The sequence below is a fragment of the Delphinus delphis genome, chromosome 17, assembly GCF_949987515.2.
Source record: "Delphinus delphis chromosome 17, mDelDel1.2, whole genome shotgun sequence".
NCBI lineage: Eukaryota > Metazoa > Chordata > Mammalia > Artiodactyla > Delphinidae > Delphinus > Delphinus delphis.
The window spans coordinates 56,298,214-56,313,881 of record NC_082699.1 but is presented as its reverse complement, the minus strand read 5'-3'; the positions used below and the strand labels follow the sequence as shown (position 1 = coordinate 56,313,881).

Sequence of the window (15,668 nt, the reverse complement as noted above, 5' to 3'; positions counted from 1 at the left end):
TATAGAAATCATAGCTGTGTAAATAACGCAAATATATTCTGAAAATGTATTTGCCCTGCATATAGTAACTTCATGTTGTTAGACACACAGAGCTTCATTTATTTAAAAAGAAATCTAGTTTTCTTGGTACTTGTCAGGTAGCTTTTCCATAATCAGAAACACACCTTTGAATTGTGACATAAGAATGAGAAGAGCTTTTTGATTCCTCAGGTTTTTTTTTTTAATAGATCTTTATTGGAGTATAATTGCTTCACAATACTGTGTTAGTTTCTGTTGTACACCAGAGTGAATCAGCCATATGCATACGTATTTCCCCATATCTCCTCCCTTTTGAGCCTCCCTCCCATCCTCCTATCCCACCCCTCCAGGTCATAGCAAAGCACCAAGCTGATATTATATATCATTAGAGGTAGAATGTGAAATCTGTGGTCAGTGTCTGATAAAAGCCACAATTTCTGAAAGTTTAAATTTGAAATACTAATATATCTTAACATGATACCTTATTTGACTACAATGCTTGATAATTAAATGTTATCCTCTTCCTTCAATATTTAGTATGAATCAGATCAAGTTAAAAGTCATTTATATTACAATTTTATTGTAGTTTCTTTCTTGACCTTAACTTTGCAATAATGTCCTCAGAAACTCTTTATAAGTCTGCAGGTGATGCTGTAGAAATAATTCAACTTTCATAATTTTCAACTGGAATATTCGTTTATAGTAGTAATTCTACACTGTTGAAAATATATTAGAGAATCATGTATTGAAGTTAGGAAGCAACTGGAAACCACTGATTTCTTCCCTTTGACATTACAGGCTAGTGCTTACATGCAATCTGATAATTTTTGTCTAAGATAATCTCATTTGCCAGATTGATAGGCTTTCCTCTCACTTATTTCTATTTTCAAGAGGCATATCTGTCCCTAACTGTTCTTTCTATCCTGATTAATTTATCCCATTTTTCTTCTTGACTTTTTTTTTTACTTTAGAAACCTTCAAATGCAACCAGAAATGTTTTGGCTATTCCTCAAGTCTGTCTGGCAATTCTATTATTATAGAAAATGGTGAATATCCTAGGTAATTCCCAACTACATGGACAAATCAACACATGGATGCTACAGTATAAAACAGTCCAATGAATTCAGGAAAGCAAAATTACACATTTCTTTCTTACCATCATGAAGGAAAGAATGAATATTTTGGATATGCAGAATGGTTCGAGTGACAAAGTGTGAAATGTAAGGGCAGTCTACAACATGCTAGTGGAGCAGTATGATTGATACATTTTAGAAAATATGCCTTGGACAACCTCATCTTTTACCTTAAACCTAAAAGATATGTTTTACTTGATACTAGCAAAACTAGAATAAAAATGAAACATCAAAAATTTTAATACATTAAAGAATCAACTCAAATTTGAATACATCTTTATTTTCCCACGAGTCTATATTTTAGATAGCTTTTCAAGGACTCATGTTATAGTACTTACCCTATATATCTATAAAGTATTTGTTTATGTCTGCTCTACCATTTGATTTTGCCAACTAAGGGTTGAAACACTGTTATAAATTTTTTGTAAAACCTAATGTTCAGTACAGTGTTTGGTACCTAGCCCATGCTCAGTGAATAATATTGCCTTGAACTATTGAATTCACTGTAAATTGTTTTTGCCTGAATAATTATATTAGTTGATTTTTAAATACAGTTCAGACATAGATTTTTAGAATGAAAGATTTTTTTGGTTAAAAAAAAGGCTGAGAGACCGGTTGGTGTGACAGAAAATGAAAAAGTATAAGTGATAAGAAATAAAGATAAAGCAACATAGTGCAATTTCTACCTCTGGCTCTGATGGAGTAGCTTGTAATGGACAACTTTCATCAAAAACAATTATAAAAAATAGATAAAACCTTAAAAAAGCAAAAAAAAAGTATTTGTTGCTAGAACTAAATTACAATAAATACTGGAAACAATTTTTCAGATAGAAGAAAAATAAACCTAGATGAAAGGTCTGAAATGATAAAACAAGCAAATATGTAGGTAAATCTAAATGAATGCTGAGTAATTAAGATAATAGTGTCTTTGGGTTGCTTAAATTATATGTATAACTAAAGCCTACAAAAACAATAATACAAACATCAGGGTCTGGGATAGAGTTATAATTCTCTAACATCTTTGCTTTGTTCAGGAAATGATGAGTACTAATTTGTAATTGACCCTAATAATCCAGAATACACATTTTACTCTCTAGGGTTACCGCTAACAGAATATGCAACTAGAAAGCTAATAGAGAGAAAAAATGCAATTAAAAGGCCCACTTGATTAATATAAAAGAAAACAAAAGGAGGAAGTAAAAGAACAAATGTCAGGCAAAACAAACAGAAAACAAATACATATATAGTAAGTTTAAATAGATTAAATACTCCAAAAGTAAAGACTGTCACATGAGCTAAAAAAAAACCTAAACACTGCTTATAAGAAATCCACCCTGACTATAATCTTATAATAATTATAAGTATAGACACTAACATAAATAACTGAATGTACCTATACTAATGGCAGATAAAGAAGACTTTATGTGGTGAAAATTGATGGATCTAAAGACCATTACATAATGATACACAAGTAAATTCACCAGGACCATATAATAATTTTAACTATATTTACTTAATAATTTACTGTCCAAATATATGGAACAAAAACTGAAATAGAAGTGACAAATGAATATTACAGAGATTTTCAACAGTTAGTAGCAGATTAAAAATACAGAAAAAATATTAGCAAGAGTAAGAGAGATTTAAGCAACACAATTAAAAATTTTGACCCAATTGGCATGCATTCACCCAATAAATAAAGATTACATATTCTCTACAAACCTACATGGGAAATGCATGTACCAATATCAAGTTACATTTTCTCCCTTGAGAAAGGCAAGCTCTCCAGCATTAACATTTGTGTGATGTTCTGAGATGAAAATTGTCCTCCTATTCTATAAAGAATAAAATAATTTAATGTGTTTTTATTGATAACCTGAACTAGAGTTATGGAATTATATTTTACAGGCATCCATCTGCTAGCATATTAGATATTTTGGGCAGTAGCCATTTTTAATTCTCTGACAAATTGGTAATAGGATTTTTTAGGGTGTTTATTTAAATCTGTATGTTTTAATTCAAAGATAGCGGAATAGCTAAATTATGTAATCGAGCTTCATGGCCTAAAATAATAATTATAGCAGTAAAGAAGAGGAAGAAGAAAAGGAGAAAGAGGAGTTAACATCAATAATACCCACTATGCTTAAAATATTATTCAAAGAGATCTGCAGTTGTTAACATGTTTAATCTTTAAAACAGGTACTCTTATTATCCCATTTAATAGATAAGGAAGCTCAGACTTAATAAGGTTGGTAATTTGCACAAAAGGCATGTTAGATTGTGAAATAAGGATGCCTAGCTTCAGAATCTGTGGCTCGTTGAAAAACTGGTATTTTCAATGAAACTATGAATTACATTTTAAAATTTAAAGAGACACATGTAGACAAGAAGGTCTCAATAAATTCATATTTTAGAGAATACATAATAAAAATAGTGATTTCTTAAAAAATGAAACTAGGTGAAAATTTTAATGAGTTCTTCAACAACTATTTCAAACATCCTTATCTCTAGTGCAATAATATTACATAGACATGGTCTAAATCAAAACACTGTATTAATGGCTGGTGATCATACAATTTAAAATAAAATATATAAAACTATTTTTTATGGCTAAATACATTTCTGATGATTTTTGTTACATCTGTCGTTCTCCCTGGCTTTATATAGAAAACAGATGTTTCTTTATACCTCTCAATCCATCTGAAGATATGTCATATATCATATACACTCTCCCCCCCCATAAAAGAAAACAATAAAATACATGTGGAAAACTAAAGTGATAATTGTAGAATTTAGAAAAAATGAGAGAAAAATGTCAGGAGGGATTATCACTGTTTATAGTGGCTTGAGCTTGATATTGAAGGACCTGAAATTTTGCCTAAGCAGAAATGAAGGGAATAAGCTTCATTTAAAGAAAACAGTATATAAAAAAGAAATGGAGGTAAGATAATTTAAAGCTTATTCTAGAAAAGATGAGCAAATTACGTGGGAAAGGCACAAATTTCAATGCCACTTACAGGGGATGATTTGAGAGATAACACAAAAATCATAGCTTAGATTGCATGCCAATGACATTATTTAGATTTTTGCATAGGGTTAGCTCTGTTTTAGGTGGATGGCTCTGTTGAAAATGTACAGAAAGCTCTATTTACAATAGCCCGGAGATGGAAACAACCTAAGTGCCCGTCATCGGATGAATGGATAAAGAAGATGTGGCACATATATACAATGGAATATTACTCAGCCATAAAAAGAAACGAAATTGAGCTATTTGTAATGAGGTGGATAGACCTAGAGTCTGTCATACAGAGTGAAGTAAGTCAGAAAGAAAAAGACAAATACCGTATGCTAACACATATATATGGAATTTAAGAAAAAAATGTCATGAAGAACCTAGGGGTAAAGCAGGAATAAAGACGCAGACCTCTTAGAGAACGGACTTGAGGTTATGGGGAGGGGGAAGGGTGAGCTGTGACAGGGCGAGAGAGAGTCATGGGCATATACACAGTAACAAACGCAGTAAGGTAGATAGCTAGTGGGAAGCAGCTGCATGGCACAGGGATATTGGCTCGGTGCTTTGTGACAGCCTGGAGGGGTGGGATGGGGAGGGTGGGAGGGAGGGAGACGCAAGAGGGAAGACATATGGGAACATATGTTTATGTATGACTGATTCACTTTGTTATAAAGCAGAAACTAACACACCATTGTAAAGCAATTATACCCCAATAAAGATGTTAAAAAAAAAAAAAAAAAGAAAAAAGAAAATGCATAGAAAGGATTAGGCATAGAAGTGACTGAAGAGGAAAATGGCACAGGCTGTATTCCTCAGAAAGCAGAGTCTGTAATGGATTCTGATTTTTTTTAGAAGTATCTTGATAGCAAAAATATTTCAGGTTATATAATGATACATATAACACAAATTCAAGGAATATTGCAAGTATATTTCACTACAGATCATTTCTCTGATTGAATAAGGATAGAATAAAATATTCAGGTGACCCACTACCTGCAAAATTTCTGATAGTTAGGTTTTGCAATTAATTTAATTAACAAGCATTGAATACTGTGTCTTATGGAAATTGTTTTTGCATTTTCTATGATGTTGCCTTAAATAGTGATTGTTGTCTAAAAGAACATTCTACAAATAATGAATGTATCAGTATAAATTAGAAAGAAGAAATTTCCTCCTTCAAGATCAGAGGAAGAGCTATTCAATATGTGAAAAGACCATGACATAGAAAAAATTTTGTGGTATGGGAGAAGAAATTTTAGTTATGACCTAAAAGTTTTCAATAAATAATGAAATAAAAAATCATATGCTTTTCATATTACCTAAAGTGATATACAGATTCAATGCAAACCATATCAAAATTCCAATGGCATTTTTTAAAAGAAACAGTAAAAAATTTTCAAAATTCATATGGAACTACAAAGGATTCAAATAGCTAAAACAATCTTGAGAAAGAAAAGCAAAGCAGTAGGCCGCACAGTGCCTGATTTTAAAATATATTACATAACTCAGCAATCAAAACATTATGGTACTAGCATGAAGATAGAAATATCAACCAATGGAACAGATCAAGGACCCAGAAGTAAACCAACACATCTATGGTCAAATGATCTTCAAAAAGGGTGCCAAGAGTAAACAATGGGGGGGCTTCCCTGGTGGCTCAGTGGTTGAGAGTCCGCCTGCCGATGCAGGGGACGTGGGTTCGTGCCCGGGTCCGGGAAGATCCCACATGCCGCGGAGCGGCTGGGCCCGTGGGCCATGGCCACTGAGCCTGCACGTCCGGAGCCTGTGCTCCGCAACAGGAGAGGCCACAACAGTGAGAAGCCCATGTACCACAAAAAAAAAAAAAAAAAAAGAATACACAATGGGGAAAGGAAGTTTCTTCAACAAATGGTGTTGGGAAAAACAGGATACCCATATGTAAAATAATAAAATTTGATCCTTAATGTATACTATACATAAAAATCAACTCAATGTAGATTAAACACTTAAACATAAGACCCAGACTATAAATCTCCTAGAAGAAAACTTAGGGGTAAAGCTTCTTGACATTGGTCTTGGCAATAATTTCTTGGATATGACACCAAAAGCACAGGCAATGAAAATAAAAATAGACAAGTGGGACTATACCAAACTAAAAACTTCTGTGAAACAAGGAAACAAAAGAGTGAAACAGAAAACACAGTTTGGACTATACCAAACTAAAAACTTCTGTGAAACAAGGAAACAAAAGAGTGAAAAGGCAACTGATGCAATAATATAAAATATCTGCAAACCATATATCTGATATAGTGTTAGTAGACAAAAGTTATAGAGAACTTATACAACTCAATAACTAATAAACAATAATTTTTAAAATGGGCAAAGGACTTGGATAGACATTTCTGCAAAAAAGAGAAACTAATGGCCTGCGGCTATATAAAACATGGTGAATATCACTAATCATTAGAAAACTGCAAATTCAAACCACAATGAGATCTTCTCATAGCTGTTAGGATGGCCATTATCAAAAAAAAAAATACATACATATATATGTAAGTATGTGGAGAAACTGGAGCTGTTGTGAACTGATATGAGAATGTAAAGTAGTGCAGCCACTATGGAAAACAGTATGGAAGTTCTTTGAGGAATTAAAAATAAACTACCATGTGATCCAGCAATTCTACTCCTGGGTATTTATACAAAAGAACTGAAATCAGGATCTCAAAGAGATGCTTCCACGTTCATGTTCATTACAACATTATGCGTGATAGCCAAGAATTGGAAACAATCTATACATCCACTGAAGGATGAATGAATAAAGAAAATGAGGTATGTATATACAATGGAAATCAGCTTTAAAAAAAGAAGGAAATGCTGTCATAGGCTATACCATGGAAGAACCTTGAGGACATTATGCTAAGTGATGCAAGCAAATCATAGAAAACCAAATACTACATGATTCTACTTATATGAGATATCTAAAGTAGTCAAGTTCAGAGAGGCTAAAAGTAGGATGGGGGGTAGGGGAAATTAGGAGTTATTGTTCAATGGGTATACATTTCATTCAAGCAACATGAAAAAGCTCTAGAGATCTGCTATCTAACAATGTACACTCCAAAATTGGTAAGAGGATAGACTTCATATTGTGTGTTGCTTACCACAATAAAAAGGGTAATTGCTACTGCTGAGTTCTTAAGTTTTTATCACACAATGTTGTGTGTCAGAAAAATGTGAGCTTAATAGTGGGGAAAAAAAAAAGAAATCTTGATATGATTGGGCACAAAAGCCGCTGCAGTAGATAAACACGAATGTGAAAAAAAGTAAAAGTTAAGCACCAGTGTGAATGTTGTTCTAGCATGGAACTTACCACAAAAGAAAACAGAAGAAATTTTAAAATATCATAAAAAATGCTGTACAAATAGTCATTGCATTGTTCTTCACTGTGAAGGAAAGGTAAAATATGGACATGGGAGAAGAAAGAAAGAAAATCTAAAAATCTATATTGTTAACTAAATTCTTATTGACAATATGACCCGAATTATGGAAATTTTGTTTTTGAAGAATAAATTGACTAAGTGGACATTAAATGTTAAGATGTGAAAAATACAACATAAGGCACTCAGAAACAAAGACTGAATCTATGAAAATTTGCAATACCAGTTTTTGAGACCAGTTTTCCATAAGCACATAACAAACTATCGAGATTAAGTTTTGCTTCCACCTGTTTACACAGCACAGTGTGTTTGCCCTGATCATAGAAATCGTTCTGTAATAATAAAATAATCTATATTTCCTTGCTGTCTCATGTTGTAGTTTGTCATGAAGACAGGCTAAGATAATGTTCTTTTAGTCATTTTATACCTAAGGCATGACGTATGTGATGAATAGATGAACAAATATTGAAGAAAGATCATCAAAGGAGAAGAAGCTTCACATGCACTATAAAGAGCAGTAAAGAGTTGTGAATTTATGACAGCAATGAATAAGCAAAGTTGTTTCATTTAGAAATGTACAGTATATGAATGGCAAATATGGATTACCAATGAAAAACCAGAAACCTAAGCAATTGTATCCTAAAAAAAGAAGTAAGAAAAGGTAAAGTATCCATTAAAATATATGTGAAGGGGCTTCCCTGGTGGCGCAGTGGTTGAGAGTCTGCCTGCCAATGCAGGGGACACGGGTTCATGCCACGGTCCGGGAAGATCCCACATGCCATGGAGCGGCTGGGCCCGTGAGCCATGGCCGCTGAGCTTGCGCATCCGGAGCCTGTGCTCCGCAACGGGAGAGGCCACAACAGTGAGAGGCCCGTGTACCGCAAAAAATAAAAAAAATAAAAAAAATAAATAAAAAAATATGTAAAGGATATGACAAGGCAATTTACAAAAAAGAATGATAAATAAATGAAAAGCACATAACAAAATATTTGATCCCAGTACTAATCAGAGAAATGCAAAAATAAAATAGTAAGATAATATTTTTTTTTTGCCTTGCAAAATTTGCCTTATGAAAAACCTAGTGTTGCCAAAATCAGGGTTGGAGGTCGGAAACACTTAATAACCTTGTGAAAGCAGCAATAATTTTTACTTTATTGAGGACAGTTTGGCTATATGTCTCTTAAAATTTAGTACTCTCATTTCTGGAATTCCATCTGCAGGATATATCACACAAGTACACAAGGATAGACATCCAAAGTTGCTCTTTACACCCATGAAACCACAAAGAATGAAACCATCAAAAGGAGATATGTCAAATAAATTATAGTGCAGACATACCATATGCCATTTAACTATGTAGTCATTAAAAAAGGAATGTAGTAAACATATATATGTGGATCCAGAAAAATATCAGTTATATTTTACAAAGTTAAACAAAAAATTCAGGAAAATATGCTTAGTATGACTGACTCTATTTATAAAAAATATATCTAATGCATAGAAATATACATATTACCTGCATGCCTAGAAATGGCTTGGAAAAGTAAGCTTATAACAATGACAAACCTTGTGAAGCATAAGTAAATGAGGAAAATTTTGTTTTGCTTTTAAAGTTTCTATTTACTTCTGATCTTTTGGGTGTGAAAATTATTAACCTTCTGTTGAAAAAATGTACTTTATTATTAACACTGTGATGTTTAATCAAACATATATAAACAAAAATGAAAATCAAATGAAGAACACAGATAAGAAGCTAAAAATAGGGGTAATTCCCAATTTGCCTGGAGAAAAAAAAGGAAAGGAATTGAACTGCATGAATCAGCAGGCCCTTGAAGAATTAGTGGACAAGGCTGAGCCTGTTATTTTAGGACATATGTCCTTTTTCTAAAACTATTAGGGTTATGGGTCTTGAGACTATATAAAACAGCCCATAGATCAGACTGTAGCTGAAGGGATTCATGCTTGCATTTAGTTATGAAGTTCAAATTGGAAGCTGTTCAGGCAGAAAACTAATAGAAATGGGTGGTAGCTAATTAACCTAAGGCTTCAAAGTAATTGCTCTGCAAGAAGCAATTTCAAAAGGGACCTTTCTGTCTCTCCTTTTTCTTTTTGAAAATCAGAAAGTGCCCTGTTTGATTTTTGGTGCATGAGCAAAACTATAAGTATACACACAAATATTGATTTTTAAAAAACGTACACCTTATCCAGCTTCTTGGTAAGCTTTTGAAAGGGCAAAACGATCACAAGAACTATGCCACATATCACAAACTGAATAATCCAGGCTTACGACTTTCCCATATATAAAGATAATCAGAGTATATTACTGAAGTAAATACAGCTAGGAGGATAGGGTTATACTGATTAATCCAGCCCTGAGCCACCCACCTCACCACTAGTCAGTAGGGTCAGCTATTCCAAAGCATATAGCTGTTTGGTAGAGAAGTGGCTCCCCTAGCAAAATCAAGGTGCTCTTGTGGAATGAATGGACAACATCCCAAATTAGCCTCCATCTGCCATGATCTACAACTCTGGCTTCCCATCTTTGATGCATAGTTTCTTACACTTTTAAAACATATCCATACCTTTATTACATATACTGTACTCATTTCTTCTCAGAGAGAGAAGTCCCAAATTTCCTGCATCTCTACATCCAGTTTCAAAGATACTTTGGGTAGTATGGCCTTCTCTTATGAAAATTAGCTTGGTATCTCTCACTGACAGCTTCATGGTACTTAAGCGTCATGTAGGACACATAGATGTGGAAATAAAATCTGGGTGAAGAATTCTCATCAGAACTTCTGAAATTGAGGCAGGAAAGACAGGACCAGGCCCAAGGACAGCCTACTCACATATTGGCATTAGGCAGTTCGCAAAGCGACCTCCATGTTTTGCACTTAATAAGATTATGACACATGGAGTAATGGCATCTAAAACAGAAACTTTGTAGCATCTGAACAAGAAACTCTGATCGTGAAAACTGGGGAGCATATGCAAATAAAAACACACAGGTTGCTGATGACCCTGTATGACTTTCCACATGTGGCGCTCAACTAGTAAGGAAAAATTTAAGGGAAAACAGCTCTTAGAGTGCATGTACAGTAGCTTCAGGAGACAAATGCATGTGCAGGATGAGAAGCTGATGCAACCTGGTGTAATCCAGGCCACACCTCAACCCTCCCCTCAATGAATATTCCACCCATACTCAAAAAGACCCTCCACGCACTCAAAGCGCTAAAAATAAAATGAAAAGGGGGATCATCAACCCTGTAGTGCAGCTCTTTACTCAGGAGGATGCCCACACTCTTCTCCTTAGAGTGTGTAACTTTCACTTTTGCCTCAATAAACGGCTTCTTTGCTCTCTTTTCTTCCCAGCCTCAGCGTGTGTGTGTTTATTCTTTCCTTGGTGTTTTGTGTTCTTTGACCAAATTCTTTTGGACAAGTTGAACGAGAGCCTGGACTTTTGATAAACCTTTTCAGGTATCAAAACCATGGCTGCCTGCCTCTAGATCCAAGCTTTAACTGCATGTACCTACTTGTCTAGGTACATGCCGGGGACCATCTTCTCTGCCCATTTTATAAATCTTAGGGTTTTGCATTACCCAATATGACTACAGAATATTATATACTTATAAAAAATTCTTCAAGAAACATGCTGTTTTCTAGGTATCTCCAAGAGTCAAGCTCTCAATAATTTAGACCTCCCATAGAACTAGTAGGGATGTTTTTAAGATGGCTGCTGTCAGTTGTCCAGGGCTCAATTTTTCTCCCCAACCTTAGATGTCACTCTGATATGGTTAGTTTAGACTGTGCTCTGGTCAAAGAGCAATTACATAGGTTTTGTTTTGTTTTGTTTTTTAGGTCTGAGCCTTTTATCCCTCTGATAAAATCAGAGTGGGACAGATTTTCCTAAGGCACATTGGTTGCATGGTACAGATTTGCATACACAAAACAGTTAGCATGATATACTAAGAAAAACTGGAGTTAATTTTTTAAGACCCAAAATGCATACTAACATTATTAAAGTCAAAATGTTGTTTATGAGTGCCCACAATTAGATTGGAAACTACTTCAGGGAAGATACCAATTAGATTGGAAGTACTTCTAGGATTGTGTTTGCATGTTGGATCATGTAACATATAATGAATCAGAAGTGTAGAGGATTTTATTTCATCAACTGGTTTATAATTACTAAGCACAAGATGTATGATAAATGACACATCTTCTAGTATTTTGCTACTGATGTTTTATCTATTTAAAAAAAATAGATAATTTACCTAGCTCTTAAATTGTCATTTACAAAATTATTGTAACATAGGTCTTGGAAAAACAAAAGGCTTTTTCCAAATAATATGTCTTCTAGATTGTTCTTATTTTATGTAATATTAATGTCTGTTTATTTGTGTTTTGTTACAGGATTTATTTATACATGTGGTGGAACTTTAAAAGGACTTAATGGCACTATAGAAAGCCCTGGTTTTCCATATGGATATCCAAATGGTGCAAACTGTACATGGGTAATAATAGCAGAAGAACGAAATAGAATACAAATTGTTTTTCAGTCGTTTGCTCTAGAAGAAGAATACGACTACTTATCCTTATATGATGGACATCCTCATCCTACAAACTTTAGGACAAGGTTAGTGTATTTTGAATGGAAAAATGGAAGGAAATATTTATTGGGTAAAAGTAGTTTATTTTACAAAGGATGCTTAACATTTGTGGTGCAATTATAATAAAGTCATATTTGCCATCCAATTATTATTCATTTGAAAATATATCATTCCTTGAACAAATTAACTCCATATGTCTGACTTCATAACACTACTATATTAATATTATCTCTGCAAAAAGTGAATTTAAATTGAATTGTACCTCTTTAGAGTGCTTAAAGGTATTTTGATTTTTAAAATTCTTACCTCAGGACTTCATTCTTTATGGGCATAACTCTAAGTAAAGTGAAAGATTAACATGTAATGTGTCTTTCAGCGGTATGTACCCAATTTTAATATACAACAATCTGCAAAATACTTAAAATCAATATTTATATGATAGCAGAATACATTAATTTTAGATAATGTGTATGGTTTATAAAGCCTAAATATCTGAAGAGTAGACCTTCATATCAACTGAGACATTCATGTTTCTGTCCACACAAATGAAATTATTTATTTTTAAGTTGGTTGATAAAACAGATATGAAAATTAGCCGGCACACTGATTGTCTATAAGTGTTTCTTTAGAATTTCTTGTTAGAAAATAGAACATCTAGACATATGATGATAATTTTTGCTGTCTTATCAAAAACTCTTTTTAAACATAAATGAACTCTAATTCAACCAACAAATTTAAAATGCCAGACACTGCATATTTCATTTAGTCCTAGATTTTTACCAATGTATGCATATTTTTCCTTAACTGTAGTATAGTGTTTATTTAATTCTAATTCAAAATATTCTAAGCAGATAATTTGTAAGAATTAAAGACCCTTACATACTTGACTATGTTTGAGTTATGATTCTGTGATTCTGTTACTTTTTCTAGTAGTTGTTACTGTGTACTTGCCTTCCTGATCTACAGGAATCAGATTATCAACAATAAGTTTTTATACATTCACCAGTCTTCCATATTCTTTTGCATTGATTTTTCCCATTTAAAATAAATATTTGATATATATTATCTTCCACTTTTAGTCAGAAAACATATAATATAGTGGGAAAGATGTTGGACCAGGAGATAAGACCTGCATTATAGGGTTAGGTTTGTTGTTCATTGGCTGTATGAGCAATCCACACCATCTGTTTGTGTTTAAACTGGAAGAATTAGTAATAAAGAAAATACCGTCCATTTCACTATGCTCTTCTGAATATCTCATGAGATAATGTATATGAAACTGCTGCATGAATATAAAATCCTTTTAGTATACATTTCAACTGTTTGCAGTCAGAACGACACTTAAAAATGTCTGGGTTGTTTGCAACCACATGTCTGTACAAAGAAAAGGTCACTAGATTGATTACAGGTGAGGTTCTATTTTTCTTCTTTTTTTTTGCTCTACATTTATTTACTGAGGATTTCTAACTTCATTTTCTACTTCCTTTTATTCTGTTAAATTATTAATATCGATTCATTTCAAAGATATACAGTATGACAGACACGTCAATGGTGCTATTTTGTCATCATTGCTAGTATCATTAAACGTTGCATGTCTTTTGTTAATGATACAGCACTAAGTCAAGATAGAAAACATCCAGCACTGCATGCCATGTGTGTGTGTGCTTGCCTGCACTAGTGGGTGTATGTAGGTGTGGTATGGGTGTCTGCCTTCACCTGTAAACATCCAATCAGGCCATGAAAGAAAACGGAAGGTGCTTCTTAGACTTTCAAGTCAGCTAAATTGATGTATATAAAACTAAAAGCACAAAGAGTTTTGTATATTTCTTTTACATCAGCAATGTATGATATATAGTTGGTATAAATATGAAAAAAAATAAAGCTCTCCAAATGTTATCTGGTAGTTTCTATCAATTCATTGATAGTATTGTTTGTACAAGGATCTATTCTCTCTAGATCCTCTCAAAAATGAGAAAATATTTTTATTTTACCCCCCTTCTTTTTTTTTTAAGCAATTGTGGCCTCTGGGAAGTTAAAAAATGGTAAGATGGGGAAAATAAATTTATTGTTCTCATTCTTTCTTTCCTAATCTATAAATAGGGAATAACAACATTTAATTTACAGAGCGTATATAAGCATTACACACTGTATATTGTAGTTGTTATATTTAACTTCTCCCCTGTTCAAACAATGTGAAAAGATTCCTACTATTATCATCATCATTTTACAGTTTGGAAAATGAGACTTATATTACTTGCCCAAGGTTAACACTGTTAAAAGTAACCAGAGGCAGGATCATTATTGCAACCCAGATTTGTCTGAGCTCTGAGCTTATGCTTGTAATCAATCAATCAATCAATTAATTAATTACAAAACAAATTATATATAGAATATATATATATATATCTCCATGGTTTATTTATTGATTAAAGCCTATTTTTTCTTAGCAATATTAGGTAAAATTTAATGAATGAGATAAATAAAAACAAAATTTTTAAACTGTATAGAACATATAAAGATATAAACAGAAATATAAATTACAAGTTTATTCTTGGTATTTGTTTTATGAACTCAGTTCTAATATGTTCTCTATAGCATGTTGGTCACTGTTGATGTACAATATATCTATTGGTCTTTATGCCTAAAGAGATACTGTTGCTAATATTATAGAGCTGATTTTAATTAGCAAGACTAGGGGAAAAAATCCAGTGTATAACCTACAGCTCCTTCCAGACTGTGTTTGTAGACAGTCTGCTGTTTGATTAGAAGTCTAACGAGCTCCTGGCAGTTTGATTTATTTTTGTGTTTGTCTCTTTGTCTCACTGCTTTCTTCCGTTTTCTTTCTCTCACATTCTCACTTAATACATGTCCTTATGGTATGTCTGCTATTCTCTTTCAGAAATTGATAATCATGTTTTGTTACTTTCTGTGAACTCCAATAGACTTTTAAAAATCAGCTTGCTATACTTGAATTGTAATAACACAGAAAAGATGATTTTTAGGTCTTATACTTGCTTGTATAAGAGGTATATTGAGTTTGGTAGTCACAATTTCCTATTTTTAAACTATTTTCTATAACTCCAATTATTGAAGATTCTGCTTGTTTTCCTCTAAGTTTTTTAATTTATTAAATAAAAACTGATACTGGTGGGTGAATTTGATACTTACAGCAATGCACCATTAGAGAACTCCTTTAGAGTTATATCTTTAGCTTAAAACAAATTTGGTCTACTTGATGTAAAAAGAGGAATTGTAAGCTTTGCTTACTTTTTTATGCTAATATTGTATTTTCTAAACAGGAAAGTTATAGCAAAAGGTAAAAAGAAAAAAGATCACTCAATCTCATGAAGCAGAGGCACATATATTTGTATATTTAGGACAATACTACACATGCTATTTTATGTTCATATTTAATCTCCTTGCAATAATATATACATATTTCACATGTGATTAGAATTATTGCAAGTATCAAATTTAGTGG

The 15,668-nt window shown here is 33.0% G+C and overlaps 1 protein-coding gene across 3 annotated transcripts in view; it reads left to right on the top strand.

Annotated features, from left to right (window-relative positions):
- Nucleotides 1-15,668, top strand: part of CSMD3 (CUB and Sushi multiple domains 3) — a 1,080,105-nt gene that overhangs the window by 103,838 nt on the left and 960,599 nt on the right. For all 3 annotated transcript variants that reach the window (XM_060035246.1, XM_060035245.1, XM_060035244.1), the window contains exon 2: nt 11,991-12,213. In XM_060035246.1, the coding sequence (XP_059891229.1) occupies nt 11,991-12,213 (223 nt within the window). The remainder of the gene's footprint in view (nt 1-11,990; nt 12,214-15,668) is intronic.